The sequence below is a fragment of the Ahaetulla prasina genome, chromosome 16 (genome assembly GCF_028640845.1).
Source record: "Ahaetulla prasina isolate Xishuangbanna chromosome 16, ASM2864084v1, whole genome shotgun sequence".
Taxonomy (NCBI): domain Eukaryota; kingdom Metazoa; phylum Chordata; class Lepidosauria; order Squamata; family Colubridae; genus Ahaetulla; species Ahaetulla prasina.
In genome coordinates this window covers 13,757,129-13,784,189 of record NC_080554.1, presented here as the reverse complement: position 1 = coordinate 13,784,189, position 27,061 = coordinate 13,757,129, and the positions used below count along the sequence as shown (strand labels likewise).

Genomic DNA, 27,061 nt, shown 5'->3' with positions numbered 1-27,061 from the left:
ACTGCACCAAAATGATTTGTTTCTAAAGCCAGAAAGGTGGGCTTATTTTTACAATTTGTGGTTTGATCTGGACATGAAATAAATTAACTGGCAGGCTGGAGTGGAAATTAGTCAGAGACAGGGACCAATTTTCAAGCCTGAAGACCAACGAGCGAGTGAGCACAGTTGCCCCAGCCTGGTCTGCCCCACAGGTGGTCCCTGTGTGCCTGCTGAGATGGTCGGCTTCCGGGCAGCAGGGATATATAACTCTTCTATTTCCTATCTCTGAGCAGCATCCTAATTGTATGAAGAGAGCATTGACGGAGGAAGAGAACTGACATGCTACGTTATAATTATGCTCTAATTATCCACTTCTAATTCCTTGCGTGCAAATTGGTTTGCAGAGGTGACTGCAGCACTTACTTGGCCGTTTTCAAGGAGCAGCTGAGCATCAATTATGACATAAAACAAAAATTATGGCTTTTAGTGAGAAAAAACCATCACATAAAAGGCACTGGAATGGAATTAAGGCAAGCTTTAATTACTTGAAGATTTAGCATGGCAAATCTTAATAAAATTTTGAAAGAGCCCGAGATGCTCCAGGACCACAAGCTGGCAAAGGGTGAGCCGGCTTCTTCTGTTCCGCTGGAGAACTGGAGAAAACCCTCCAGGCCTGGGAGGGATGCAAAGGTTTTGCCCTGACTCCCCTTTGGGGCTTGCCGATTCAGAATTTCAAGGCGGGGGGAGAGAGACTTGAGATCCCCCTTTTCTCTGCAAGTTTAGGAGAGAAGGCTGGGGGGGGGGTGGCGGCTGCTGGCCTAGGAATCCAGGACCAAAAATGGCATCGGCCAGCCACAGAGTTATAATAACACATAAGTATGAAGCACATGGCCTTGTGGGATTTGGGCTTCTCAGTTTCTCTGGGAAAAGCAATTTTAAAGCAGGCAAAATAAGTTTGATCCTAGGTAGAGGCAGATATTTCTCTTTCTGGGCACACTGAGAATATATCTGCTGAAAAAAACTCCGCACTGGTGACAGGAAGGGCATCTGGGCAGTACACACTCCGCTCCATTTAGTTGCCTAGACTGCACCCCGCAAGGGATTAAAAGAGGATGATAATGAAAGAAATGTTAATGGAAAGCCCTGGGTGGCCTGGGTGAAAGTGCAAGGCTGCTGAAAGAAGCCTCACTGGCTGCACCAACGGGGCAAGAGCGCACATCTTCCTGTTCATTTATTTGTCATATTTAACCAGCTGCCCATCTCAAAATCAAGTGACTCCGCTATACGGAAGTGAGGGACCTGTTGCGAAGAACAGAGAAGTTAAAGGAAGTGGGAATGGACGACTCAGAAAGTGCCGGTAGAGGAGAATATTTGTAGCTCCTCCTTGGGACACTCTGAGCTTGGTTGCACTGATGACGTTACCTAGTTTGGGTGATGAAATGCCTGCAAGAAAACCTGGAGAGCACCAAGGGCTACTCAGCAAGAATGAAGGTGATGGATGGGAACCAATTACAAGCAGGAGGGTTTCCATTGAGTCAACACCAACCAAGTGCTTTTCAAGGCCACGAAAGGAAGAGCCGAGCTTTGGTGGACTCTGGACAGACAAAAGAAAAACCCTAGAATTTAGATTTGGGGGCACTGGCAGATATATGGACTTCCTTTCCGGGCACTGCAATGAGAAAACCTCCGTATCTATAGATACGGCTTCCGCCTGCTATAAAGAAGCTAATCATGCCACGCCACATCTGAGGACCTAGAAGGAAGGGTGACTGAGCCAAGAGGAAGGAAGGAGGAGAGTGGCAAAGTTGTGGTGGGACTGATGAGTTGAGGACATCCTTCCCACTCTTTCTTCTGTGCTTTGCATAAAGTTGCTCTCAGCTCTGACCGCTTCAGCTTGGCGTTTCACAGGCATCCTGCCATCAAATGAAGAATGCGGGGTGGTGGTGGTGGTGGGGAGAAGGATGGAAGAGGGAAGGATGAAATAAAGCAATAAAGCTTTGTAGGTGATAGGGAATTGGGAGGGAAGGAATGACAGGTGATAAGGACCAGGGCAGCTGGATCCTGTTTATACCAGCATCCCACAGCCAGGCACCCTGAGAAGTATGTAGATGACCCCAAACATCTCAAGAATTCTCAAAACATCTTGGCGAGCTCCGGTTGGCTGGACTGGTCACAGGGAGAGCGATGGGGGCAAACCTACACCGCATTTTTGCATCTATCGAGCGGGAAGATTTCAGAGCCGGCTTGACTTTACTGCAACCAACATCCTTAGTAAAAGAACCCTTTGCTTTAACCCAGTGGAGTCGAAGGTGTTTCTTTCCTAAGGGATCGGACTGGGGCAGCTCTGACAGTTGGGTACGCAGAACGAGAGCAGCACGTTCGGCACATTAGCCTATATAGCACTGCAAGAGAAAGATTTTAGCTGACCCGCCTCTGGCCCAGTTTCCCTCTGGCTTTATACAAAGGGAAGAATTCCGCTGCTTTGCCTGACCTCCGTCTTTCAAAAAGGGCCAGAGAGCTGCTGCTAGTCCTCAGCCTTGCAAACACGGACACCAAAGAGTAAGAAGCGTCAGCAGTTCTGCTCAAAGTGCAATGCTATTTTTAATAGTAACTTTATGAAAAAGTATGATTAAAAACAATTAAAACTAATACAAAGTGAAAGGAAGTTAAAAGAGTGAAGGATGCAGAAGAGAAAGAAAAAGGGAAAAAAGAGAAAGACAAATAGACAAGAAAGCAAAATAGTGTAAAGAAGAAATATGTAAAGATTTCCCACTTTCATCACAATAATTTCTCACCTTCCCTTAAAATACAACCAATGGTCTCTTTTTCCCACCTCCCATCTCTTATCTATAAACGATTCCATAAAGCATCATCATATAGTTCTTATCTTTTAAGACTGTTACCCTGGGAAATATGGGCGGTCAATAAATTTTACAAATTAATAAATATATTTCAATCATCATGTCAGCAAAAATCCAATAACCATGAGTCATCTTATAGGGGAGATGGGAGGCATATAAATTTATTAATTATTATTATTATTGCCTCGGCAGGTTAATAGAAAGAAGGAAATATAAGAAATGAAGAAAAGTGCTCTTGATTACCTCAACTTTTTGCCGTACGTCCTCTCGGTTGGCCATGAGATGATTCAGGGTAGTCTGTGCATGCTCCATCCGGCTGCAGTACTCGCCATAGATTAAAAGCCTGCGAAGAAGCAGAGCGACAATGGCTGTGCCTCCTCTTCCCCACTAGAAGGGAGCATTAGAGACACCTGGGGCTCAGCCCTCCCAGCCCAGCTCCCCTCAATTCCTTTACCTTTCTTTGAATTCAAGAAAAACTTTGGCCAAGGTGCTTCCACCAGCCATCATGGAGACATCGATGGATCTGAGAAAGTTGAAGTGCACTTTAATAAGGTCCTGAAACAAAGAAAATATATTGGGAAGTTGGGAATGTATTTTAAATCTGATCCTTTGCATGCTTCAAAAAGAAAGTATGGCTTGTCATTACTGACCAGGATTCAAAAACTGAGTTGCTGGGGGAAGCAGCCAGCCTGTGGCTGGTTCTCAGGGCTTGCTGTAAACCAGCAGCTGCTGGCCTGCAGAGCCCAGAGAATAAAGCCAAGCAGAACCACAGGAACATTACCTCCAAGTTGATGAATATGGCCCCCATGTCTTGTGGAGTCAAGATCAGCCTCAATGGGTTCATGTAGTTCTGCAAAAGCAAAGTAGAAAATGATAAGGAGGCTGCAGCTTTTTGCTTACAACGCTCCTTTCTACCTGCAAAAGTCTGGCAATTCCACTCCATGGGTCAGTTTAACAAAGTTGGAAGAGACCTTGTAGGTCATCTAGTCTAACCCCCTGCCCAAGCAGGAGACTCTACACCATTTCTCAGTCCAATCTCTTCTTGAAAGCTTGTGGCCTTACTAAAGCTTTATAGAGTGGTAGTAGTACCTCCCTTGATCTTAATTGTATCCTTCTGTTAATGCATCTTGGGATTGCATTGGCTTTTTTGGCTGCCGCTCCACGCTGCTGGCTCCTATTTAGCTGGTTGTCCACTAAGACTCCAAGATCCCTCTCAAAAGTTACTGCTAGTAAGCCTGGTTTTACCCCGTCTATATGGGTACTTTTGGTTCATCTTGCCTAAGTGTAGGACTTTACACTTAGGTAAGAAAAACCTGGGAGCCTGCTGGAGTCTTCCCTCCTGAGAAAGAGGAGCCCATGCTGGCTGACCTTTCTGAGGAGCCCCTCACTCACCTTCTCGATCTCCTCCAGCGTCTTGTAGTACTTGGCTTCTGTTTCTTGGATTTCTAGCAAGCAGCAGTTCCTCTTGTCATCTTCTGTCATGCCCATTTTCTATAGGAAGCAGCACAAAAAATTGGCGCCCCAAAGCCCAGGGCAGAATGGCCAGCATTCAGGTCAAGGATGCCCAACTCTGAGCTGGCTCTGGGATGGTGGGCAGGGACTGTTCCCACCCCTCCTGCAGATGTGGCCCTGGGATGGAGAGGACGGACCTCCCCATGGGCTTCCACTGGTCCCCATCTGCATCACTGAGGGGGGCAGGTGGTGATGCTGGGCCAGATATCGAGTTGAAGGATCTCCCTGAATCTTGGGCTGCAACTTCTAAAACAGCAAGATACTGCAAGGGAGGGAAGATCTGGACGGATGGCTCTCCAGGAAGCTCACGGAGCTCCATCAGACGAGCAGGAGGCAGGGAGAGGCTACTGTCGAATTACTTTCAGTAGAAAGATGGAGGAATATCCCAAGAGGGGAAGAGTGAGGGTTGGACAGCATGAGGCCAGGCTGCAGAAGGGCTCCCCACCAACTCAGGCAAGGCCTGAGAGTCCAATCCTGCCTGCTTGACCTTCTGCTGCGTCTCCCTGCTTGTGGCCTTCATGACGGGGGAGACGCCTATGAGAAGGGCAACCTATATTGTCCTTCCTTGGAGAAGAGTCAGCTGTGGCCTCTCAACAAGGACCAAAGCCGGACCATCTGCCCGGGGCTGAAGCCACCTGAGTTGAGGGTGGCTATAATGAAACACCGAGATCAGCCGAGATCCAAACTCATCCTCAACTGTCAGGAGGGGGGGTGGGAATTGTGTGTTTATTTTTCCACCTCAGAGCAAGCTGTGCCTTCAGCACCTCTGAACAGAATGGCGATTTCCACCCCACCCACCACCACCCCGTGTTTATTTCCCAGTCAGATTCTCCCAGGCCAGCTGTCCAAAGGTGGGGAGGGGCCTTGGAGAACTGGTGGGTTTATAATATACCGCTTCACAGCCCTCTGTAAGCAGTTGCCCCCAATAATCTGGGTCCTCATTTGACCCACCTCGGAAGGATGGAAGGCTGAGCCAACCTGGAGCCTGGTGAGATCTGAACTGCCAAATTGCAGTCAGCCAGCAGTCAGCAGAAGGAGCCTGCAGTACTGCACTCTGACCACTGGGCCACTGCGGCTCATGGCTCATCAATGAACAAAGGCTCCAAAATATTCAGCGGAGGCCAATTCTCCTGCTGCTTGCCTTCTCTCTCTGTAGCATATAACTAAGATACTGTGTGAAGGCGGGGGGGGGGAGAACAGATAGAAGAGGGGCCCATGCAAAATGCTGAGTCCAATTTGGCATATCGGGAATGATTCTCAGGGCAACTACAAACACCATCTGGGAGGCAACTAGAGAAGGATTTCAAATAATCCTTCCAAGAAAATGAAATAGATCAGGAGACACCCTGGCACCTCCCAGCACCCTTAATTCTTGAGGCAGGAGCTCGCCGGGCATTTGGGACTGCATTCATGTTGGGCACAGTGCCACTAAGTGGCAATTTTTCTAGCATCCAAAGACCCGGGAAGGGGAGAGGGATCCCTCCTCACTTACAGTGAGAAACTTACCTGCATATACCTGATCTGAAGCATGCATAGATAACAAGCAAAGTGAAGCATGGTTACGTTTGACTTCATAACTGCCCACATAACTTCCCCTTTTTTTTCCCAACATTGAAGGAAGTGTAAGAGGTCTTTGTGAAATGCAAGAGAATCTCCCTGCTCTTGCTAAGTAAGCCTCGTTCCCTGCACATCTCCAAGGAACTGGGGGGGCCCTCTGACACCCCCTTACACAAGGAGCTCTTGGGCAAACCTTTAGAAGGTGCTACTCCACCACTGTCAGCTAGAAGTATCCTGGGGGATTCTGCCCTTCAGAGAAGCCCCTGCAACCCTCCTTTGAAGCTAAGTGAGCAATGCCCCAAAGGTGCTTTTTCCAAGAAGCAACTGGACTTTCTGGTTTTCTTTGAAGATGTTTTGCTTCTGGTCCAAGAAGATTCTTCAGTTCTGACTGGATGGGAAGAGGAGAGGACCGCTGGTTTGAAAGAGGGGCCAAAGAGGCCATCTATGTCACAATCGAACAGCCCTCTCTCAACAGAGGAGGAGGGGTACGACACCACCTCTCTCCAGTCTACAACACAATCCTTTTAATAGCTCCAAGGCGGCTCCACACCCATTCGCACCACTCGGGTGACCCTGAGGACACAGATAAGCCTCCAAACAGCCTCAATGACCCTCTGAAAGGATGCAGGTGACCAACTGGCTGCAAGGAGTATAAATCCTTCCATTCCCCACCATCCAGTCAGAGCTGAAGAAGCTTCTTGGATGAGAAGCTAAACGTCTTCAAAAGAAAAACCAGAGAAAATCTCCAGCTGCCCAGAGCAATCGACCCAGGAGCTGACAGGAGAACCGTCTGGGTTCATCTGATACGGAGGATCTCTTTTTCCCCCATTTCCAGGTACAAATTCCCTACAGTGGCCCGAAGGAGGGAGGGCTCAGTTTGTGGCCAATGGGCAGCTTTGGCTTTGCAATGCTCCTTCTCCAAGCCTTTTCCTGCGGATTCTCACCCTTATTCCAGAGCCATGAAGACAAGAAACTTCATTCCTGCCCCCAGTTTTAGATAGTTTTGCAACAAGAGCTTTGGATCTCTTTAATTCTTGGCAAATCTGAAGTTCCAAGTGCATAAAACAAAATGAATCTTACTCCAAATAATTTGGTTAGCGGAACCATGGAGCCATGAAGGCAAAGTGACAATGCATCAAAGGAGCATCCTGTGATCCGGTTCCTATTTGATGCCTTCTCCACAAATTCGGCTTCTTGCAACATTTTCTCTCTCTGCCACAGTAATTCCCCCACCTTGGAGGCACCATCAGCAATCAGGATTGTTCAGAAGCTGGGGAGAGGGCACTGAACAGGAACTCTGGATAACCAATGGAGCTCTTTGATGGGGAGTCAAGGATGACCACCCCTCCCCCAACCTGCTCCCAACTTCTAGGGGGGAGGGGGGTTTCCAAAAGGGAGGGGGGCTGAAGGAGCCTGACTCTTCCCTCCCCCCTTCAGCCAGTCCCAGGTTCCTCACCATGGGCTGCTGCACCTCCACTTTGATGATGTCTTCGTAGATGTCGTCTCCTTCATCTTCACATGGGACGCAGTCATAAATGTCCTCCCCCAAATCATGCTCACTAGAATACAAGGCAGAGGCTTCAGCGTTGGTGGGGGGGTGGGGAGCCCCTTAGCTCCTGGGCTCCAGCCCTGGTAGGAGCTGGGTGTGTGTGTATGTGAGAAAGGAGCCGCTCCAGCCAGGCCTCCAGGCTAGAGACTGGACTCTTTCCGCCTCTGGCTTTGGCCAAGGAGAGAGGCAGCCACTCGGGTGGGCAACCACCCTGCTCTTGTGGCTCTTGGGGTCTGCTTTCCTTTCTCTGCAATCCCGAGATTCCAATGCAAACCTGGGGCCCCAGGGGCAGGCACCCCCTTATTCCCCTGTAGGGTTAACATTTAGAATGCTGGAGTTTCTTCCAGTGGGAAAGACATAATTTAAGAATTAATCCATCTGCTTTTACCACTGATGATGCCTTGACTAGTTTCTGATCAATCTTTTACTCAACCCTTCTTCATAATTATGGTTTGAATCTATGGTCATCTGGTATTGTGTTTATCTGTTTTTCTATGATTAGTTATTTATTTTCCATTAATATTTAGTAGATACTAAAGTGATTTTCCTTTCTTGCCGCTGTCCTGATTTATGGACCATTCTCTCACGAGAGCAGCGACAATAAAGAAAGAGAACAAGCCGCCTTTAAATGCGTAGCCGTGATAACAAAATATTAACCAGAATGCAAATCTCAAACATCTATTTTGGCCAGAAAATGGGTGTGTCAAAGTCCAGGGGCTGTCTGACAAAGGGGATGGTCACTCTAAAGTAATCAGCACTAATCTTTTAAAGGAGAGAGAGGTTGACCCCCTACTTAATACTGGCACAAAATAAATATCCTTGAAGTACAGTAGTAGTGGAGCCTAAATATTAAATAAAGTCATCATTGTCTTTTAATGACCCCATAATCCCTTGTGGGGTGGAGTCTGGGCAGCTGAATGGAGCTGAGTGTTTACTGGCCGGATGCCCTTCCTGTCGCCAATGCTAAGTTTTTCTTCAGCAGATATATTCTCAACATGCCCAGAGAGAGAAATATCTGCCTCTACCTAGGATCAAACTCACAGCCTCCTGAATGTGAGACGAGGGCTCCACCTCTAGGTTACCGCACCACTCAAGTCTAAATATTAAATAAAATCTCCGAGATAAAATCTTTTTATATTATATAATGTACTCTTTATAATATTGACTATTAAACTGTCTTCCAGGTGGACCTCACAGCACAATCACTAAAAACAAAGGAGCCCCTTGAGGTCCACATTTGCCTCTTCAGCAACTATAAAAGGGGGTTGGGGACATTCCTGCTCTCTTGAGAAGAGGAGCATCCCCAGTTGCTGACCAAGCAAGGCCCCCCCAAGGCTGCTGGCTTCCACTCAGCCCCACTTGCCAAGCAGCTCTTCCAGCCATGTGCGAGAGCCAAGCTGACCTGGGCAGGGAAGGAACTATGGCAAGGTCTCTGCCCCACTCTGTCCTTCCTAGGACTGCCAAGTGGACCTGGGGACACCCCCCGCCCCGGAAGGACTTCTGAGGACTGTGCCAGTGCCAGAGAGAGACCTCCCAAGAGAGGGGCTGATCTCAGTGAGAGCATGCAAACACTTTGCAGAAGGATGCCTGCCCCGAACTCCTGACCCAGCTGGGGACATGGCTGGTGCAGCAGCCAGCTTGGCTTAAGGGCCTTCAGGTCACTCTTGCAAGTAAGAACTTACTCCGCCAGTTCTTCCAAACTGCGGTAAACATCATCCTCATTTTCTGTGGTCTCCTCTGAAGGGAAGGGCCTGGAGGAAAGAGGACAAGTCAGTCAGTCGCATCAGTACGGGGGTGGGTGGGCTTCCTTTGGCAGACTAGGTCCCTGGGCTTTTTGGTTTTCGCCCTCGGTGCCCTGCCCCCTTTCTGCTGTGAGATGGGCAGTTATAGGTACGGTTCAGCCAGCCAACCAACCAACCAACCAACCAAGGTCATCAACCCTCCCTCCCCTCCAGAAATGATGGCACAAGTGCTCAAGATGCTTCTGGATGCGAGTTCCACTTCTGTTCTGTTCACGCAAAGACCTTCCTTCCAGGCCAAGGAGGACAAACAAGAATGCAGGAACGCTCAGGTCCTTTCCTAGCTTCCAACCACAAGCAGCTCTTCCCTGCTTCTCGCTGGACCTTCAGCACCCAAACCTTCCCTCCGGGAGAGCATGGAGGCTGGGCAGCTGCTGCTTTGCTTGGGTCCTGGACGGAGCAGAGCCGGACTCTTGGGCTTCAAGGGGTCTTTGGAGTCCTGCTCTCTGTAAAATCCCGAATGACCAGTATCCCGAGCTCTGCAGATGCTTCATCCACATCCAGCTTTTGGCTGACAGGGCAGAAGATGTTGCTCAACCCTATTCACGTCTTTCTTGTGGATATGGATGACAAATAGGGTGGTTCAGTCCCTCTCTCAATGCTTGGTCCTGAAGACTGTGCCTGGGAGGGATGACTGGGAAGCCCCTCACCCTCTTGCTCTGGGCCAGTCCTGCTGCAGCAGAGGCCACCCGCTGTTCCCTCCAGCGGATAGCCAGCCATGCATCAAGCCAGCCAGGCCTCCTGCTTGGTGGGTGACAATCCCGACTCTGTTGCCGAGAGACTTTGTGGCTTCAGTGCCCCTTCTGCAAGCAGCGTCTGAGTCCTCCTGAAGCACCTGCTGATTTTCAGGTAGCAGCCAAGGGCCCCTCAGGACAGCTTCCCTCCCTCCCGGCCCCACAGAACCAACCTGCGGTTTTTGCAAGTGCCACCAAAGCTCCTGCCTCTCTGAGTGGCTGGTCCTTAAGATCACTGCTAGGCCAAACTACGCTGGAATTAAAAAAAGAGCCACTCGGACCCAATAGAAGGCCAAACCATCAGTACCAAACCTCCTGATATGTAAAAAAAAAAAAAAGCCAAAACCTTTGGGTCAACCCCAGAGCTGAGGCATCCACCCTTGATCTGCCTTCCACAGAGTTTCATTATGCCACTTAAAGACATGCCTTCGGGGGAGGGGAGCAGTTTTTTTGTTTTTGTTTTTGTTTTGTTTACATTTATACCCCGCCCTTCTCCGAAGACTCAGGGCGGCTTACAGTGTATAAGGCAATAGTCTCATTCTATTTGTATATATTTTTACAAAGTCAACTTATTGCCCCCCCAACAATCTGGGTCCTCATTTTACCTACCTTATAAAGGATGGAAGGCTGAGTCAACCTTGGGCCGGGCTCGAACCTGCAGTAATTGCAGGCTTTGTGTTCTTAATAACAGGCTTTGTGTTCTTAATAACAGGCATTACCAGCCTGCGCTATTCACCGGCCCCTGTTACGGCTGTTGTTGCTGATCCCACTCCCCAGATTCACCCTTGTCCCCTCCTGCCTCTTCTCCGAGAACCCAACCTCCCTCCTGTCTTCCTACATGCACGGAGGCCTCAAAGACTGGGGAGCTTCAGGCGTGGCCCCAGGGGACTCCTTCCATGGGCTTTCCTAAAGGGAGGGGCACACCCTCTGGGCATCCTTGTCTGGGGCTCCTGGGGAGTCTTCCTCAGGGCAGCTCCTGGAGAAGACTCCTGCCCAAAACAGCCAAGGGGCAGCTTCCTAGACAGGGACCCGTCAGGGCAGTTCAGGAAACAGACTGGAGAGAGAGGAGGAGTCGTCAAGAGAGCAATCAGCTTAGTCGCAAGAGAACAAACAAGAGAACACTCCTTTGAATGCTTTCAACCTGATCTAATTTGACTCTACGATTCCTTTGCATAGGCTGAGCAACCAACCAGTGATTTTGAGCCCTGGGTCTGTGACCGACAACTCACATGCTAAGGGACTGAGGTTAGAAATGGCTGTTGGGCTGATCTGTGAAACGTAACATTTTGTCTGTAGGGAACATCACTTCATGTAAACAAAGACTCAATCATCCAGGCCAAAAGTATCTAAAAAGGTTAAAAGGTAAAGGTTCCCTTCGCACATATGTGCTAGTTGTTCCTGACTCTAGGGGGGCGGTGCTCATCTCCGTTTCAAAGCCAAAGAGCCAGCGCTGTCCAAAGGCCTCTCCGTGGTCATGTGGCCGGCATGACTCAACGCCAAAGGCGCATGGAACGCTGTTACCTTCCCGCCAAAGGTGGTCCCTATTTTTATACTTGCATTTTTTACCTGCTTTCAAACTGCTAGGGTGGCAGAAGCTGGGACAAGTAACGGGAGCTCACCCTGTTACACGGCAGCACTAGGGATTCGAACCACTAAACTGCCGACCTTTCAATCGACAAGCTCAGCGTCTTAGCCCCTGAGCCACCACGTCCCTATTCTAAAAACCCTGCATCATGGCAATTGGACCAATGTTCGAGTTTGTTTCATTTGGCCTGGCTGACTGAGTCTTGGTTTTACATGTTGTTTTTCATTTTGGGGAGAAACTCCCCGCAGTCCGTAGGCAAGTCGTTTATGCCAATGACTCTCTGCCTACCCAAAATTTGACTGAAAAAGTTACTTGGATGAGTAACAAAATGTCTCGGTTTTAATAAACTTTGGTCCATGATTTAACCTTTTTAGAGACATAATTTCTAAATATTTTTTCCACCTCTATTGCAAGAGCAGACTTGAAGAGCCCCCCAGTCCACCTGGGCAGGAATCCTCAGGCCGCCCCGGCCAACAAGGGAGCCCCACCACCCCAGATGCCAGCTGGGGCCTTTGCCCAGGAGCCCCTCCCTCCTTGAGTTGGGCTCTACAGAGAATGACCCACCCCCACTTCAAGGACCAGAAGACACAAACACACCTGGCTTCAGCCCTTCTGCCTTTGGGCCCCCCCCCATTCTTCAGTTCCTTTCAGGCTCCCTTACTATACACTCACAATTCATGGCTAGGGTAGACGTGAATCTATGCCAAGGCTTGCAGAGTTTCACCCTCAGGACTATCAGCTGCCAAAAAAAAGGCAGACAAGCCCTTAGAAGGGAACAACCGTGAGCAGGAAACTCTGAGTGCTCTGGGCCGCCTCGTGAACATCTGGGCACATCTGGGCATTTGCAGACCAGGTATCCCGAACAGAGCATGACAGAGAAACCACGTAAATTGATGGGAGGAAGTCATAGATCACCAAGAAACTAAGGCATACAATGGAAAATTGATTTTGCAACATCTGTTTAAATGAAATGCATTAAATGAATTATAAATAATGACATGTTAATGGTTTTGTTATCCTGAATCCTGATCCATGCAGGACAAGGGCCTCTTCAATGAAGGAATGGCCTGTAATTTTCCATGGTGGTCCAGCATGGGTTAGGTCATAAATGTTTTTTGATCTCCTGTAAAGGGCTGAGATGAGGGGGGGGGAACCAAAATCACCCCCGGCCTCAGGAAGGGCAGGAGCCTTGGTCTCTCTGCTCCTAAGCCCAGCAGCTTCACCACTCATGATTTTCATGCTTGGATAATTCAATTGTTACACATTTTGAAGGAGATGTTTGCAATCCTCAACTAAGCCTCCATTTAAAGCAAAGCATTAATTTATTTGTTACAAAAAAGTCTCTTTTCATTAAAAAGGAATCTCAAAGTGTAAGATGACCACGTTCTTACCTGATGCCCTTGTTCTGAGCAATGCTGTGATGAGAAAGTCTGGAAACGGCTGAGATGACCTGATTGAAAAGTGAGGGGAAAAAAGGTAAAGTTCGAGGTCAGAATCTACAACCTGCTCTTTATCAAAAGACACCTGAGGTGAGGTTTTGTTTCACCTGCAAAGGACGGGACCACCGGACGGCCTCCCTGCCCTGAGCCCCACGGCCGAGACACTGGCAACCTCCAGCCCCAGTTAACATGCAGCAGATGTCTGGCTAAAAAGTGGCATTGAACTTGGACTACAATCCCCATCATTACCATCGCTCAGAGAACCATGGCTTGCCTCACTACAGAAGTTGGTCGGTCTTTTAATGACCCCGTAATCCCTTGCATCGGGGCGGAGTCAGGGCAACTGAATGGAGCTGAGTGTTTACTGGACGGATGCCCTTCCTGTCACCAATTCACAGCTGATATTTACCCATTGTGCCCAGAGAGAGAAATATCTGCTGCTAGCTAGGATCGAACTCGCAGCCTCCTGATTGTGAGGTGAGAGCACCACCCCTATGGCACTGTACAGAAGCTGGTTGGTAATGCTGCCAAACTCTCCCTAGCTACAGGCTGCAGGGTAATGGACCACAGGCCAACGTTTGCGAGCACCTGGCCATTCAGCCCAAGAAGGAACCTCTGTAGAAACTCTGAAAACCCAAGATGAAACTGGACACGGAGGGCCCAGGGCTGCGTCTCTCAACCTTGGAGATCGGACACCAATTCTCATAATTCCCTGGAACGCTGGCTGGGGGACTCTGGGAGCTGAAGTCCAGCCGAGACATATTCCTCTAACCTTTAGCCAGGACTTAGCCAGGATTTGTCATCATGGCCTTCTGTTCACATCTGGTAGGCATCACCAGAGTCTTACAAGTCTTCCTCCTGCTTTTTCTCCATTTCCCAAAGGGGGGGGGGCGCCTCCAAACTCCCTTCCAGAGACAGAAAAATGCCAGCAGAGAAGCCCACCTGGTTGGGCAGGTCAAAGAAGAGAGGAGGAGCAAGGGGGGGCTGCTCCCCCTTCTCCTCCCCTCCCCCTGGCTGGGTTGTGTGTCCTACAGCTCTGGGCTCAGGTGACCCTGATCCTGGGTGGGGGGGAGGGGAACGGGACACCTTGTTTCCTTCTCAAAAGAGTTTCCATTCATCAGAAGGGAGGGAGGGAGGGAGGGGAGGGGAGAGGAAAGGAAGGGAGGGAGGGAGGGAGGAAAGGATTTCAAAGCTAGGCTGCCGCCATGGGATCCACAAGGAAATGCTCTCCCCTTCCCCACACGCAGGGAGAGAATTAATATTCAGAGGCTGATCCGCACTTGGCATCCGGCCACCGAAGCCACTTCCTGCCTGGCAGCTTCTCAGGGCAGCTGGAGGCCTGGGTACGCATGGCTGGCCAAGCTCAGCGCACAGCAGCTCTGTGTTAATAGAGCCAGAAAAGCGTGTGAGAACATCAAGTACGCATGAAATACTCCAAGGCTGTGGCTTGGCCCAAGGGGGACCCGGCGGAGCCCCATTCAGAGCCAAAGAGCTGCCCCCGTTGGGGGTCACCATCCCTGAGCCATCCAGCCAGCGTATCAAGGAAATCGTTTCATACACAGTGAAAACGGCGGTGGCATTTTTGCTCTTTGGAAGGGCCCCCTTGAGAGCAAAGGGTGCATCAGAGGCCCCCAAAAGAAGAGTCAGGATCCTCTGCGCAGCCACCCCTCAGGATAGCCTCCCTGGCTGTCTTGAGACTCCATCCCTGGGGAGGAAATCTGCCGGGGACCTTGCTGCCCTTCCCTTTGGTTTCTTGGGAGTCCAACTGGGGGGCCTCTGCAGGAACCTCCCCCTACCAGGCTCTTCCTATTTCACTTTCATCTCCAAACAGATTTTTCAAGGAGGGGGGCGGCCGACTTCTTTGATGGGAATCATTCTTAAACGTACAACACAGACTTTTGGGTCAGACAGGCATCTCCGGAATATTATTGATGCATTAATAAAACGGCTGCCATGATGCAGGCATGGCCTCTAACAAAACACCCATTTTCCAGAAGAGAAACTGCCATCCTTCAGGGAGCCCTTCTGCAGCCCCCACCCTCCGTCAAAAGTATGGTACTAGAGGCTGTTGCTGTGATTCCACGATGCTGGCCCCGTATTGCCCACTCCTGCTCCAAATACTTAACACTGATTACAAAAACTGAATTTTGTTTCCTATCCTGAAAAGTTTGTAGCAGCAGATACATGGGAGAGATGATATTTTATTTGTTTATTTGAATTTATTTGAATTCATAAAATGAACGGTTGCAGGAACCGGGCATGGCTAGTCTAGTGAAGAGAAGGCCCAGGGGAGACTGGATAGCAGCCTTCCAATATCTGAGGGGCTGCCCCAGAGAGGAGGGGGTCAAGCTGTTTTCCAAAACAGGTGAAGGCCAGACAAGGAAGAACGGATGGAAACTGAAGAACAAGAGATTCAACCTAGAAATAAGGACAAATTTTCTGACAGTGAGAGCAATCAACCAACAGAACGTAAGTTGCCTTCGGAAGTTGTAGCAGCTTCATCACTAGAGGCTTTCAAGAAGAGACTGGACTGCCATCCGTCAGAAATGGTGTAGTAGGGTCTCCTGCTTGTGTGGGGGGTTGGACTAGATGACCTACAAGGTCCCTTCCAACTCTGTTAATCTTTATCTATTTATTAGCCATTCATCTCTAATGGAGTCTGGACAGTGACATGGGTTTTTATGACTCTGGATCAGGAGTGCAGAAGGTCAGGAAGGCCCTGGAAACCATGAAGGACTGAAAACCTTTAATCAAAGGGTCTTAGAGGGTCCAAGGGGGCAAAAATCCCCAGTCAGTCCTGACACTGCAGACAGTTTTTAGAGACAGGAAAGACAGATGGAAAAATATGTCCTGGGAATAAGGGAAATATACTGGATAGCACCCGGCAATCTGATACGATCAATGAAAGAATGTAGAAATAATAATAACGTATTTGATGAGAGCCAGTTTAGTCTAATGGTTAAGATACCAAGCTAGAAACCAGGAGATTGTGAATTCTTGGCATGACAGCTGGGTGACTTTGGGTTAGTTGCTCTCTCTCTCAGCCCAGAATGTCAAACTCAGGCGACAAAAGAGGTCAGTCAATTTCTGAGGCAACCAATAAATCAACATTTGGTGGATCTGGGAAAAAAAGCTGAGCCTGAACTTGTGGAAAAACAGTAGGAAGAAAAAACTTATAAGGGAGCAAACTGTAAGAAAATAATCAAGAAGAAAAGCCATCCATGAAGGTGATCACATCATCTCATGATGCCCTGTCTAGAAGATGATGCCTGGGTATCACCTGCAGGCATGTTACAATGCATTTTCAGAAATCAAATATATTTTTGGACATGCCCAAAGACAAAAAAATATTGGACAAAAATACATAAATGGCTGGAAAAAATGGTAAAAGAACACATAGATTTAAAACCAGAAATATTTTTTGTTGGGCATTTCGCTAGAAAAATACAATAAAGGGAATACATATTTGATTTTACATGTGCACCTAGAATTGATTTTGCACAACAATGGAAAAGTCAAGAGATCCCCAGGAAAATGTAATAAAAAATATTAGAAAGCGCAGAAATGGATAGATTAACACTTAAAATTAAGGAGAAAGAAGATACTAAATAACTGAATACTTTTTAACATGGGACTTATTTTATCGATGGCTAACTAGCAGAAACAGAAGTTAGAAATTTGGAAGCATAAGAGAATAGCTAATTATATAAGGAAGGTTTATTAAAATTGATAAGCTATTATTATTATGTGATAAAAATTAATGCTATGAATATTATTATCATTATGATTGCTATTTCTAAAAATTAATTGTACTCTGACAACACACTGTTTATATAAAAATGGAACTTTTTACATCAAATAAAAACTTTTTAAAACAGGGGGAAAGAAATCAAATATATATTTACTGATATAAATGTTAGAAATAGTATATTGGGGATAAAGACAAACTTGTGAGCTTGGCTTCTAGGTTCTCTTGGGTTTTCTAGGTTCTGGTCACAATCCTGAGGTAGCCAACGTAAGATTCAGATTCAGACACCAAACAGAAACTCCAGAACCAATAAGAACAAGCTACAGGATCCAAAAGTGATCATAGAAGGAAAACCAAACTAGTGGAGTAAAATTTTAACAAGAATGATATGAATGAAAGACCAAAAATGGTTAATGAATCACTGATACAAGTTACCAGCAGAAAAAAACTGAAATCAATGCAAGACAAAGTTTTAGAGCTAGTATAAAAACATTGTCAAATGAAAAACATAAATAAAATAAGCAGAACTTTCATGTACAGAACAATCAAAGAATGCTGGGACCTCATGGTATCTCTGCAGAATTATTAAAACTAATGGACAAAACTGGGATTGAACAAACATTGTCCAAAATAATGTCCAAATGTTGGGCTGACATCAATTATTACCACATAGAAGAGACTAGAGACAGCCACTTGTCTGAGATGGTATAGGTTCTCCTGCTTGAGCAGGGGGCTGGACTAGAAGACCTCCAAGGTCCCTTCCAGCTCTGTTCTGTTCTATTCTACGTCAGCCCCTCCTTCTCGAAGCCAGGAAGAAGCAGGCAGGGCTTCTGAAACATTTTGCCCAGAAAACTGCAGAGGGTGGAGGTTATTCCTCTGCTGTTCTGGGCCTCCCACAGAACCTTCGCTTCTGGGCACAGCAACAAGAAAAGCTACAAAACTCTCCCATGACATGGCATCATTAAATTATTAGTATTTAATAAATGAATCACAGGGCATCTTTCGCACAGTCTAAGCAATCTTCCAGAATAGAATAGAATAGAATAGAATAGAATAGAATAGAATAGAATAGAATAGAATAGAATAGAATAGAATTTATTGGCCAAGTGTGATTGGACACACAAGGAATTTGTCTTGGTGCATATGCTCTCAGTGTACACAAAAGAAAAGATACCTTTATCAAGGTACAACACTTACAACACTTAATGATGGTCATAGGGTACAAAATTAACATTTAATGATACAACACTTAATGATAATCATAGGGTACAAATAAGCAATCAGGAACAATCTATATCAATATAAATCATAAGGATTACCAGCAACAAAGTTACAGTCATACAGTCATAAGTGGAAAGAGATTGGTGATGGGAACGATGAGAAGATTAATAGTAGTGCAGGTTTAGTAAATAGTTTGACAGTGTTGAGGGAATTATTTGTTTAGCAGAGTGATGGCCTTCGGAAAAAAACTGTTCTTGTGTCTAGTTGTTCTGGTGTGCAGTGCTCTATAGCGTCGTTTTGAGGGTAGGAGTTGAAACAGTTTATGTCCTGGATGTGAGGGATCTGTAAATATTTTCACGGCCCTCTTCTTTTTTTTTTTTTTTTAATTCAAAAAGTTTTACAAAAAATTTTTTTCCCCCTTTCCCCCCAACCCCTCTCCCTTCACAAACCCCCTCCCCCCTCCCCCCCTGGCTTCCCGGAACAAACACAAGGTATAGTTAAAAATAAAACAAACATATGCTAAAAAATTTTTCCCAAAACTATTATACCAATTCTCCTCTCTAGCTCTGACTTCCTCCTTACATAACCAAATCCTTCAAAAATTAACAATAAACAGTAATAAAATATATAAATCAGTAGAACAAATTAATCCTAAAATATTTAAAACCAGCTAAAGCATAAAAATCCAATCCAGTTCAGAGAATATCTCCTTATAGCTTCTATAACCATATAACCATATAATTTCCCCAAGTCTTTCTTACATAAGATCTTTCAAGAATATTCTATTTAAAATTCAATACAACAGATTATAAAATTTATAAAATTCAATAGAGAAAATTACAATATTATTTAATTAATTACAATATCTATTCAACTTTAGTCCTTCCTCATCAAAATCCAGTATATCCAAATATCTAGTCTCTTATAATCACAAATTGCCTTCGGGACACTAATATTTTGTCTATTAATATTTTAAAAACCTTGTTTCAAAATAATACTTTTGTCTCTTGCCATTTTTTGGTGCATTAATCTCTGTCTTTCCTTCGTTGCTCCTTTTAAAAGTCAATCACAATATTTCCTAGTAATTCCTTATGTCCAGAAATCCAAAAATTACTGCCGATATTCCATCAGTCCAAAAGAGAACTCTTGGGAAACATTAAGCTTGTGAGTCTTTTCCATTTGAGGACAATCTCCTGTAGCACAAATTCAGGCAGCTCATCCAAACTATTTAAAGAAAACTTCTTTAGATCACCTTGTTTCTTCACGATCAAATCTTCATATTTATCCACTTTTATTTGTATGTCCTCCATTCCATTTTCCGAATAATTGCACTGGTTAATTTGCTCCAAACTCTCATCCTAAACGCCCCATTTTTATCAATTCGTATTTTGAATAATTAAATACATACTTTCTGTGTAGTCCTGTATAAAGTCACGAATCCATTCTTCTGAAAGAACCTCCATAACAAAATTCCTGCTGAGAATCCCCTTGTAAAGTACTTAAACAGCGTAATATAATCCAACAGTCCACAGTCAAACACAATAAGATAAAATCTCCATTCAGTTTCGATTCAACAGCAAAGCTCCCTTTGATGTATCGCTCTGCTTTCAGTTTCTCTAAAACGAAACTGAAGGGGGGGCGGAAGTCAGAAAATCAAAAATACTTGCAAACCAATAATTGTTCCTCACACTCGTTCCGCCTGCTTTTCGTATCCACAAAAAGAAATAAATTGTTAGCAGAAGTGGACACCTTCCTCTTTTCCTGCTTTTTCAGGAGCGCAGAGAATACTGGAGGTGGGGGAGGGGTAAATAAGGGGATTCGACCGTTCAGGGCTTTGTATTACAAAAACAAAGCCCCTAGGAGAATCTACCCAAATCCTCCCCCTTGCTCTGTCTCTCTCTTTCAACCAGAGAGAGAAATGAAGCCGGGATCAGTTGTTAAATCCGGCTTTTACCATATTCAATGCGGAGTGCCATAAATTAGCACCCAACGAGAAAGGTGGCGCCACCCAGAAGCCATTCACGGCCCTCTTCTTGATTCATGCACTATACAAGTCCTCAATGGAAGGCAGGTTGGTAGCAATTATTTTATGTAATATTATAAAATAATTATAATATGTAAGAAGAGTTTCTTACAGATGGAAGCGTGTTCGAAAGACAGGCCCTTTGGCCCACTGCATAATTCATGGAGACACGTCCTTCTAACCTTGCCTATCAATGTCTCGGCAACCAGAAAAGCATCTCACTGTCTTGTCAGGTTGCAAACTCCTGGTAAGTCTCCGCAAATCCCTAAGTCTCCTCCAACAACAGAGTCAAAAAGTCAAACAACCGAAAGGAAACCACACACAACCCCAAGGTTGGCTTGAACCCCAAGGCTCCTGAAAAGGATGCATTAATGTAGCCGTTGTTCTAAGAGGACTTCCAAAGAGAAGCCGCTCTGGCCCTTTCCTTTGCTGCTCCTCTTCTTCTTCCTGCTCGGGGCAATCCCAGGAGTCCCCATCAGCTACAGATGTTCTGCAGAGCAGAGGTGGGTTTCAGCAGGTTCTGACCAGTTCTGGAGAATCGGTAGCGGAAATTCTGACTGGCCCCGCCCCCATCTATTCTCTGCCTCCCAAGTCCCAGCTGATCGGGAGGAAATGGGGATTTTGCAGTATCCTTCCCTTGCCACACCCACCAAGCCACGCCCACCAAGCCACACCCACAGAACCGGTAGCAAAAAAATGTGAAACCCACCACTGCTGCAGAGTCTTGGGGTGTGTGGGACGGTGACGATGCTGCATAGCTCATTATCAGTCTGATCAAGATTTGAATTCATGATAAACTTGAGCTTATGATAACAAGGCCATCTATATCAAAATTGAACAGCCCTCTCTCTATAGAGGGGGAGGGGTACAACATCATCGATCGCCAATCTACAAAACAACCATTTCAGCAGTTCCAAGAAAGCTCCCCACCCATTTGCACCACTCCAGTGACCCTGAGGGCACAGATAAACCTCCAAGTGGCCTCAACGACCCTCTAAAAGGATGCCAATGACCAGCTGTCTGCAAGGAATATAAATCCTTTCATTTCCCACCATCCAGTCAGAGCTGGAGAAGCTTCTTGGATGAGAAGCGAAACGTCTTCAACAAAAAAACCAGAAAGTCCACCTTTGGGTTCACTAAGGAAGAAAATAAAGGAGAACAGATTTTAGCTTTATACTGGCTTGCAGATTGGAAATAGTTCATTTGCTGGAATTCCCGTGATCCCCCCCTTTCTTCTCAATAAATCTTCCTAAAAACGTCCTCTGTGAGAACCATGCTTTGGGTTTGGGGCAGACCCTGAGAGCCTGGCAAAGAGAGGAGCCTGGCAGGGCTGATAACTACAGTCCCGTCCCGTCCCCGCCACCCTTGTTGGTCCCCGGGATGCTTCAGCTGGAGTTACCATGGATCAGGAAGGTGGGAAAAGGGCAACAGAAGAGGCAGCTTAGCTGCCTCCACAACTCACTCAATTCTGTCTAGTCTACTTTTTTTGGGCGGGGCAATTCAGGTAAGCAGCATTTTTAAATGAGCAACTTACTTTCAGACACATTTGGGGAGTGGGTATGAGCTGGCATCAGCTTTCTGTAGGAACCAACCCCCTTAAAAAGAAGACATTCCTGAACCCAGCAGGCTACTCCCAATGGAGAAATTACGGAGTATCACCAAAGTAATTCTGGATAGGTTCAAAAGAAAACACTTCATCAGAAAAGGTGCAGGGTGTCTCCCCCACTCAGATGGTTTCCTGGGGTCTTCCCTTTATAAGAATAATGTCCCTTTTGTTCTCCTTTCTCTGCTGTTCCCTATGGCTTGGGGGTGGGGAGCCCGGCCCCCCTTCCCTCGTCTCCCCCCCCCCAACTCTCTGCAACTTTCTGGGCAAGGTGTTTCAGAAGCCCTGCCTGCTTCTTCCTGAACTTGAGAAGGAGGGGCTGCCCAGGGGCCCCCAATGGGCTCTGGGCTCAGCAGGACTAGAATTGGGGTCTCCACTTTCTAGCTGGGGCCTCCACCACTGGCTCAAAGTGATTCCCCTTAACTGCCACCAGAGGTTCAGTCATGAGGGTGAGGAAGAACTAAACATTTCTGTCTCTGGGAAGAGAGCCGCCTCTGCTGCTGCCCTGAGGAACATCTCCCCCCACCACACACACACACACACACACACACACACACACACACAGAGGTGAGACCCCTCTCCCCCCACCCCGTCCTCTCCTGGCCTTCCACAGAAGTGAAGAGAGGGCTCAGAGGCCTTGCATGAGGAGCCTAGAGGAGCACATAGCTGTGGGGCTGGTTGGTGCCCTGAGAGCCCGCCCTTCAACTTTTAAACTAAGTTCTATTAGATTTTCAATATTAATCACCTTGCCTCCTTTTAGATAATAATGTTCTATTATTTTTAAAAAATTACGTGTTTTTATATTTTAATATTTTTATTGCACACTGGCCAATAGGGAGGGAGGTGGGTTGTTGAGAAACGTGGTAGAGACAGACGGAGGATGGATGGATGGATGGACGAATGGATGGATGACAGGTAGGAGGGAGGGAGACTGGCTTGCCTGCAGGACGTTTTCTGGATGGAAGCATCCCTTCTCTTGTTGTGCAAGAAGAAAACAGAGGCAGAACCAGAGTGGGACCTCCTGGGATCTTCTGGGATGGGCAAATCTTTTCCTGCTTCTTCACCAGCACGCTTGTGACTGGCACAGGCCGCTGGCAGATTGCCAATTGTGCAAGGGTGTGACTGTCTGGCGCATTTCTACATTTGGTCCTCTGCACTCCGGCTTTACTGCTTCTTGATCTCCACATTACAATAACCAAAACCTGACTTAATTCCTTCCAGATTAAAAAAGCAAAGTCTGTCCAGTGACAAGTGTCATTTTAAATCATTCCAGACTTACTAACATCTGTTTTTCTCTCTCTCTGTTCTTTCCCATCTGCCTTTTCTTTCTTTTTCTTTTTTTTTAAAGAAAAAACAACAGCCTTAGATTTATATCTCACTTTTCTTTCAGGCAGTAAAGCTGACCCTGACAACTGGTATTTTACTGCACCCATTTATACATTGTTATCACTGTGCATCACCTCTGGAGATATTTCTTGTCTAATGTGTAAGCACCACTCAGCATGGACTTCTCCAGCTGGGAAGAAACGGGAGCAGGACACGATCCCTTCCTCCTGGATCTGCCTCAAGCAGCCCACATGGGGAGCCCACCACCATGTCTGGCCTCTAACAGGCGACTTGGAAAGGTCACCCAAGACTAAGAAGATTATTCAGGGAACCAAAGAGCCCCGGACTTGGATGGGCCGGATGGCTGCAGTTCAAAGGGCAGAAGAATCTGCTGGAAACTGGTTTAGTTGGGCCATCTAGAGACAGCCACCCACCCCCCGGGACCACCACTTGACCAACTTTGGATCCCAAATCCCCATCCTTTCATGGAGCCAGCAATGCGTCACTAAGAGTGCTTAAAGGTGGCTCTTTTGAAGTACCTGCAATGCTCACCTTGGCCTTGCCTTTGGCCTATTTTAAAGGCCAAGAATGTCGCCCCCCCCCCCCAATATGTGAACTGACATGGGGTGTGGACATTCTTGCAGATGTTTTATTACCCAAACTAGGTAACATCATCAGTTTTAGTAAAGAGTGGAGTTCGCTCTCAATTTATATTCTAGTGCCATCAGACCAATAATCAAGAAGTAAACAATAGCAATAGCAATAATAGATTATATACCACTTTATAGTGCTTTAAAGCCCTCTTTAAGCAGTTTACAGAGTCAGCCTCTTGCCCCCAACAATCTGGGTGCTCCTTTTACTGACCTAAGAAGGATGGAAGACTGAGTCAACCTTGAGCCAGTGAGAATCAAACTGCTGGCAGTCAGCAGAATTAGCCTGCAATACTGCATTCTAACCACTGCGCCACCACAGCTCTCTAAATTACAATGCCCCAAATTAAGAAACTGCCAAACAAGCTAATAGCGAACAGCCCAACCAAAGAAGCTCCGAGGCTGTTCCTATCAACATTGACATGGCAAGTTGCTAGATCATCAACTGACAGCCAACCACTGCTTACTTATACTAATGATGTTAGGATCCTGGGTGCTCTCCCAGCTGGCTTGTTTTCTTGCAGACTTTTCATTTCCCTAACTAGGTAACATCAAATTATATTCTGGAATATAAACTGAGAGCAAATTTTGTTCTGGAATATAAATTGACAGCAAACCCCACTCCTTACTAGCACTGATGATGTTACCTAGTTAGGGTAATGAAACGTCTGCAAGAAAACAACCAACCTCTCTGAGCTTGGTTGTTCATCCCCCATTTTAACCAGGGGTGAAATGCTCCCGGTTCAGATTGGATCGGCCGATCCAGTAGTGATGGCGGCAGGTGGTTTGGAGAACCAGTAGCAAAAATCCCTGCCCCCCCCATGTCCCCCCAATCTCCCAGTCGCCCACTTGCCTCTTCTTTTAAAAAATACTTTTAAAAGATAAAAAAAGAAGGCTCTGATGATCACAGCAGAGCCGAATAGGTTGTAAAAAAAGGCTTTTAAAAGTAAAAAAAAATCACGTGCCACAGCTGATCACCCCCCCCCACACGCGCTGTTCTACTTACCCCATGCCTCCTTTTGGTGTGCACTGCATGCGCACACACATTTGGTAGTAAACCAGTTCAGATTTCACCCCTGACTTTAACCCTGAGTTACAAATATTCTCCTTTATTGGTATGATGAGAATTCAACACCTGCTTCCATCACCTGCAGTTTCTAGCCTAAGCGAATCCTCTCCCTGTCTTTGCTTGGGACGTTCTGGTTCCTCCAGAATCACCTTGGCTCCCCCTCCCCATTTCCAAGTCCTGGGAGATCTTTCAGACTGCTTCGATGGCAATGCGCAGGTAGAGGGGCATTTTAGAGGCTTTTAAAAATAGCTTTCTAATGCAAGGACAGGTTTAGGGCAAACCAAAGTCTTGGATTACTTGTTTTTCTCATTTCCAGGGTCAATAAATCTTTCTTTTTGTAGCATTAATTCATTGCAAGTCTCACTAACTACCGTGCTTCCCCCAAAATAAGACCCGACTGGAAAATAAGCCCTAGCGTGATTTTTTAGGATGCTCATAATATATGCACTACCCCAAAAATAAGCCCTAGTTAAGATCATCAGCCAGACGGACATATTTAGTAACGTATTTCCCCAAAAATACGACATCACCTGAAAATAAGCCCTAGTGTGTCTTTTGGAGCAAAAATTAATATAAGATTCGGTCTTATTTTCGGGGAAACATGATACCCTTCTAGAATGCTCTCTGGAAGATAGTTATTGCTCCCAAAAGTGCTTCTCTAGCAAAGTCCCCACAACCCTGTGGGGTTTTTAAAAATCTACATAATTGTGCATCTGTTTTCCTCCAGGTGTAACAGAAGACAACTCCTACACATCAAAACAAAGACATTTCCTGCATGTTTCTGTCACAGCATCTGTTTCAAAACCTCCTCTCCATAGTATCCAAAGCTGGATTTCATATTGAACAGCCTCAGTTTCCCCCTTAAGGGCTGGAAGAAAACGGGGTCCTACACTCAATAAATGTTCCATGGACTTCATTTTACTTCAAATGGAGACTCAGCTGATAAGACGTTTGGGATGCTGCATGTGTGATATAATGGAACTTATACGGAAGACAAGAGGTAATCATCCTAACATTGCAGTTATTGTGAGATTTTATTATTTGTTGATTTATTAAAATAGGTTAATTGTATACATTTTTGTAAGCCAGATGCTTTTTTAAATCGATGTGGCATAAAAGCATATCAATCAGAATCCCCCAACCTTTCTGAACCAGCAAAGGGGGGGGGGTAATTCCGTGTGAGCAGCAAGTGTGCGTGCAGTTCCCTTTGCATGAGTGTGTGCCCTTGCGCCCGCCACTCACACAAATGGAGCAGATGTGTTTGCGCTCACCCACTGCTCACGCAAACAGCAACGTGCCTGCACGCACAGGCTTGCCTGCTGTTTCTGCAGCCCAGTTGCAAAGACTGCGACCCAAAGGTTGGGAACCCCTGTTCTAAATAGATCACTAATCTTGACTTCAACAAACGTTTGCCATATGGTTGATCAGCTGTGGACCGGATGACAATTCAAGGAGATCCAGTTGCCTCAAAAGTTGGATGCAAAGGGCTTTCTCCTCATAAAATTGCAAGGAGCACCAGTGGTGGGGTACAAGGCTCCTCCCCCACATGGGACCTTCTACTCTTCAACCTTTCTGATATTGTTTTAGAAGAGCAACCGGAAGGAATTTGTGTCATATTTACAGATGACGTAAAATTAGATGAGACAGCCTAGATTAGAGAAAGAAAATTCAAATGATCTTGGAGAAGAGAAATGGCTGAAAGTAACAGAAGGAATCTCCAGGGAGGCAAATATAACGTTCTTAAGTAAGGAAATGAAAATAAAAATGCACCGATACTGGATGATGGAAGGTAACTGGTAACAATATTTGTAAAACAGAATTTGGAGCTACAGGTCGACTGCAGACTGAAGATGAATCAAGATTATATCACTATTAAAATGCGGATGTAAAACAGGCAAATTCAGTTTTAGGCTGCATGACTGGAAGTACGATGTCCAAATCTCAGAAATGAATTATGATAAGCATTTGTAAGCATCAGGAAGACAACAGATCACTTAACAGAAATCTCATTTTTCCCACTCCTTGACAAGGTGATCCATCTGAGCAATGGATGGAAGAGGGTGTCCACAGCAGCTGTCCTTGGAGGCCTTTAAGAAGAGACAACCAGAGCTCCTGGATTGTCCCTCTGGCTTTCCTGACCCTTGCAGACGGTTGGAGAAGATGATTCCAACTGCAACTTGGTTCTGCCTGGTCAGATCCCACACGGAGAGTGGCCAGAAGGTCACAAGCTCACCAGGTCCCAAGTTTGAATAAGAGGTTGTGCATCTGATGCCAGCATTTCTCTTCCCACTACAGCAGGGGTCTCCAACCCTGGCAACTTTAAGACTTGTGGACTTCAACTCCCAGAATTCTAGGAATTGAAGTCCACAAGTCTTCAAGTTGCCAAGGTCGGAGACCCCTGCACTA

At 46.3% G+C, this 27,061-nt stretch overlaps 1 protein-coding gene across 5 annotated transcripts in view; it reads right to left on the bottom strand.

The window, feature by feature from the left end:
• Positions 1–27,061, bottom strand: part of VAV2 (vav guanine nucleotide exchange factor 2) — a 138,742-nt gene that overhangs the window by 22,884 nt on the left and 88,797 nt on the right. For all 5 annotated transcript variants that reach the window (XR_009152310.1, XM_058159449.1, XM_058159452.1 and 2 more), the window contains exons 3-9: positions 12,968–13,026; positions 9,141–9,209; positions 7,366–7,468; positions 4,233–4,331; positions 3,622–3,690; positions 3,295–3,395; positions 3,084–3,183 (exon numbers count right to left, since the gene is read on the bottom strand). Coding sequence is in view for 4 of the 5 variants with exons in the window: in XM_058159449.1 (XP_058015432.1) it covers positions 3,084–3,183; positions 3,295–3,395; positions 3,622–3,690; positions 4,233–4,331; positions 7,366–7,468; positions 9,141–9,209; positions 12,968–13,026 (600 nt within the window). In the remaining variant the exon portion in view is untranslated. The remainder of the gene's footprint in view (positions 1–3,083; positions 3,184–3,294; positions 3,396–3,621; positions 3,691–4,232; positions 4,332–7,365; positions 7,469–9,140; positions 9,210–12,967; positions 13,027–27,061) is intronic.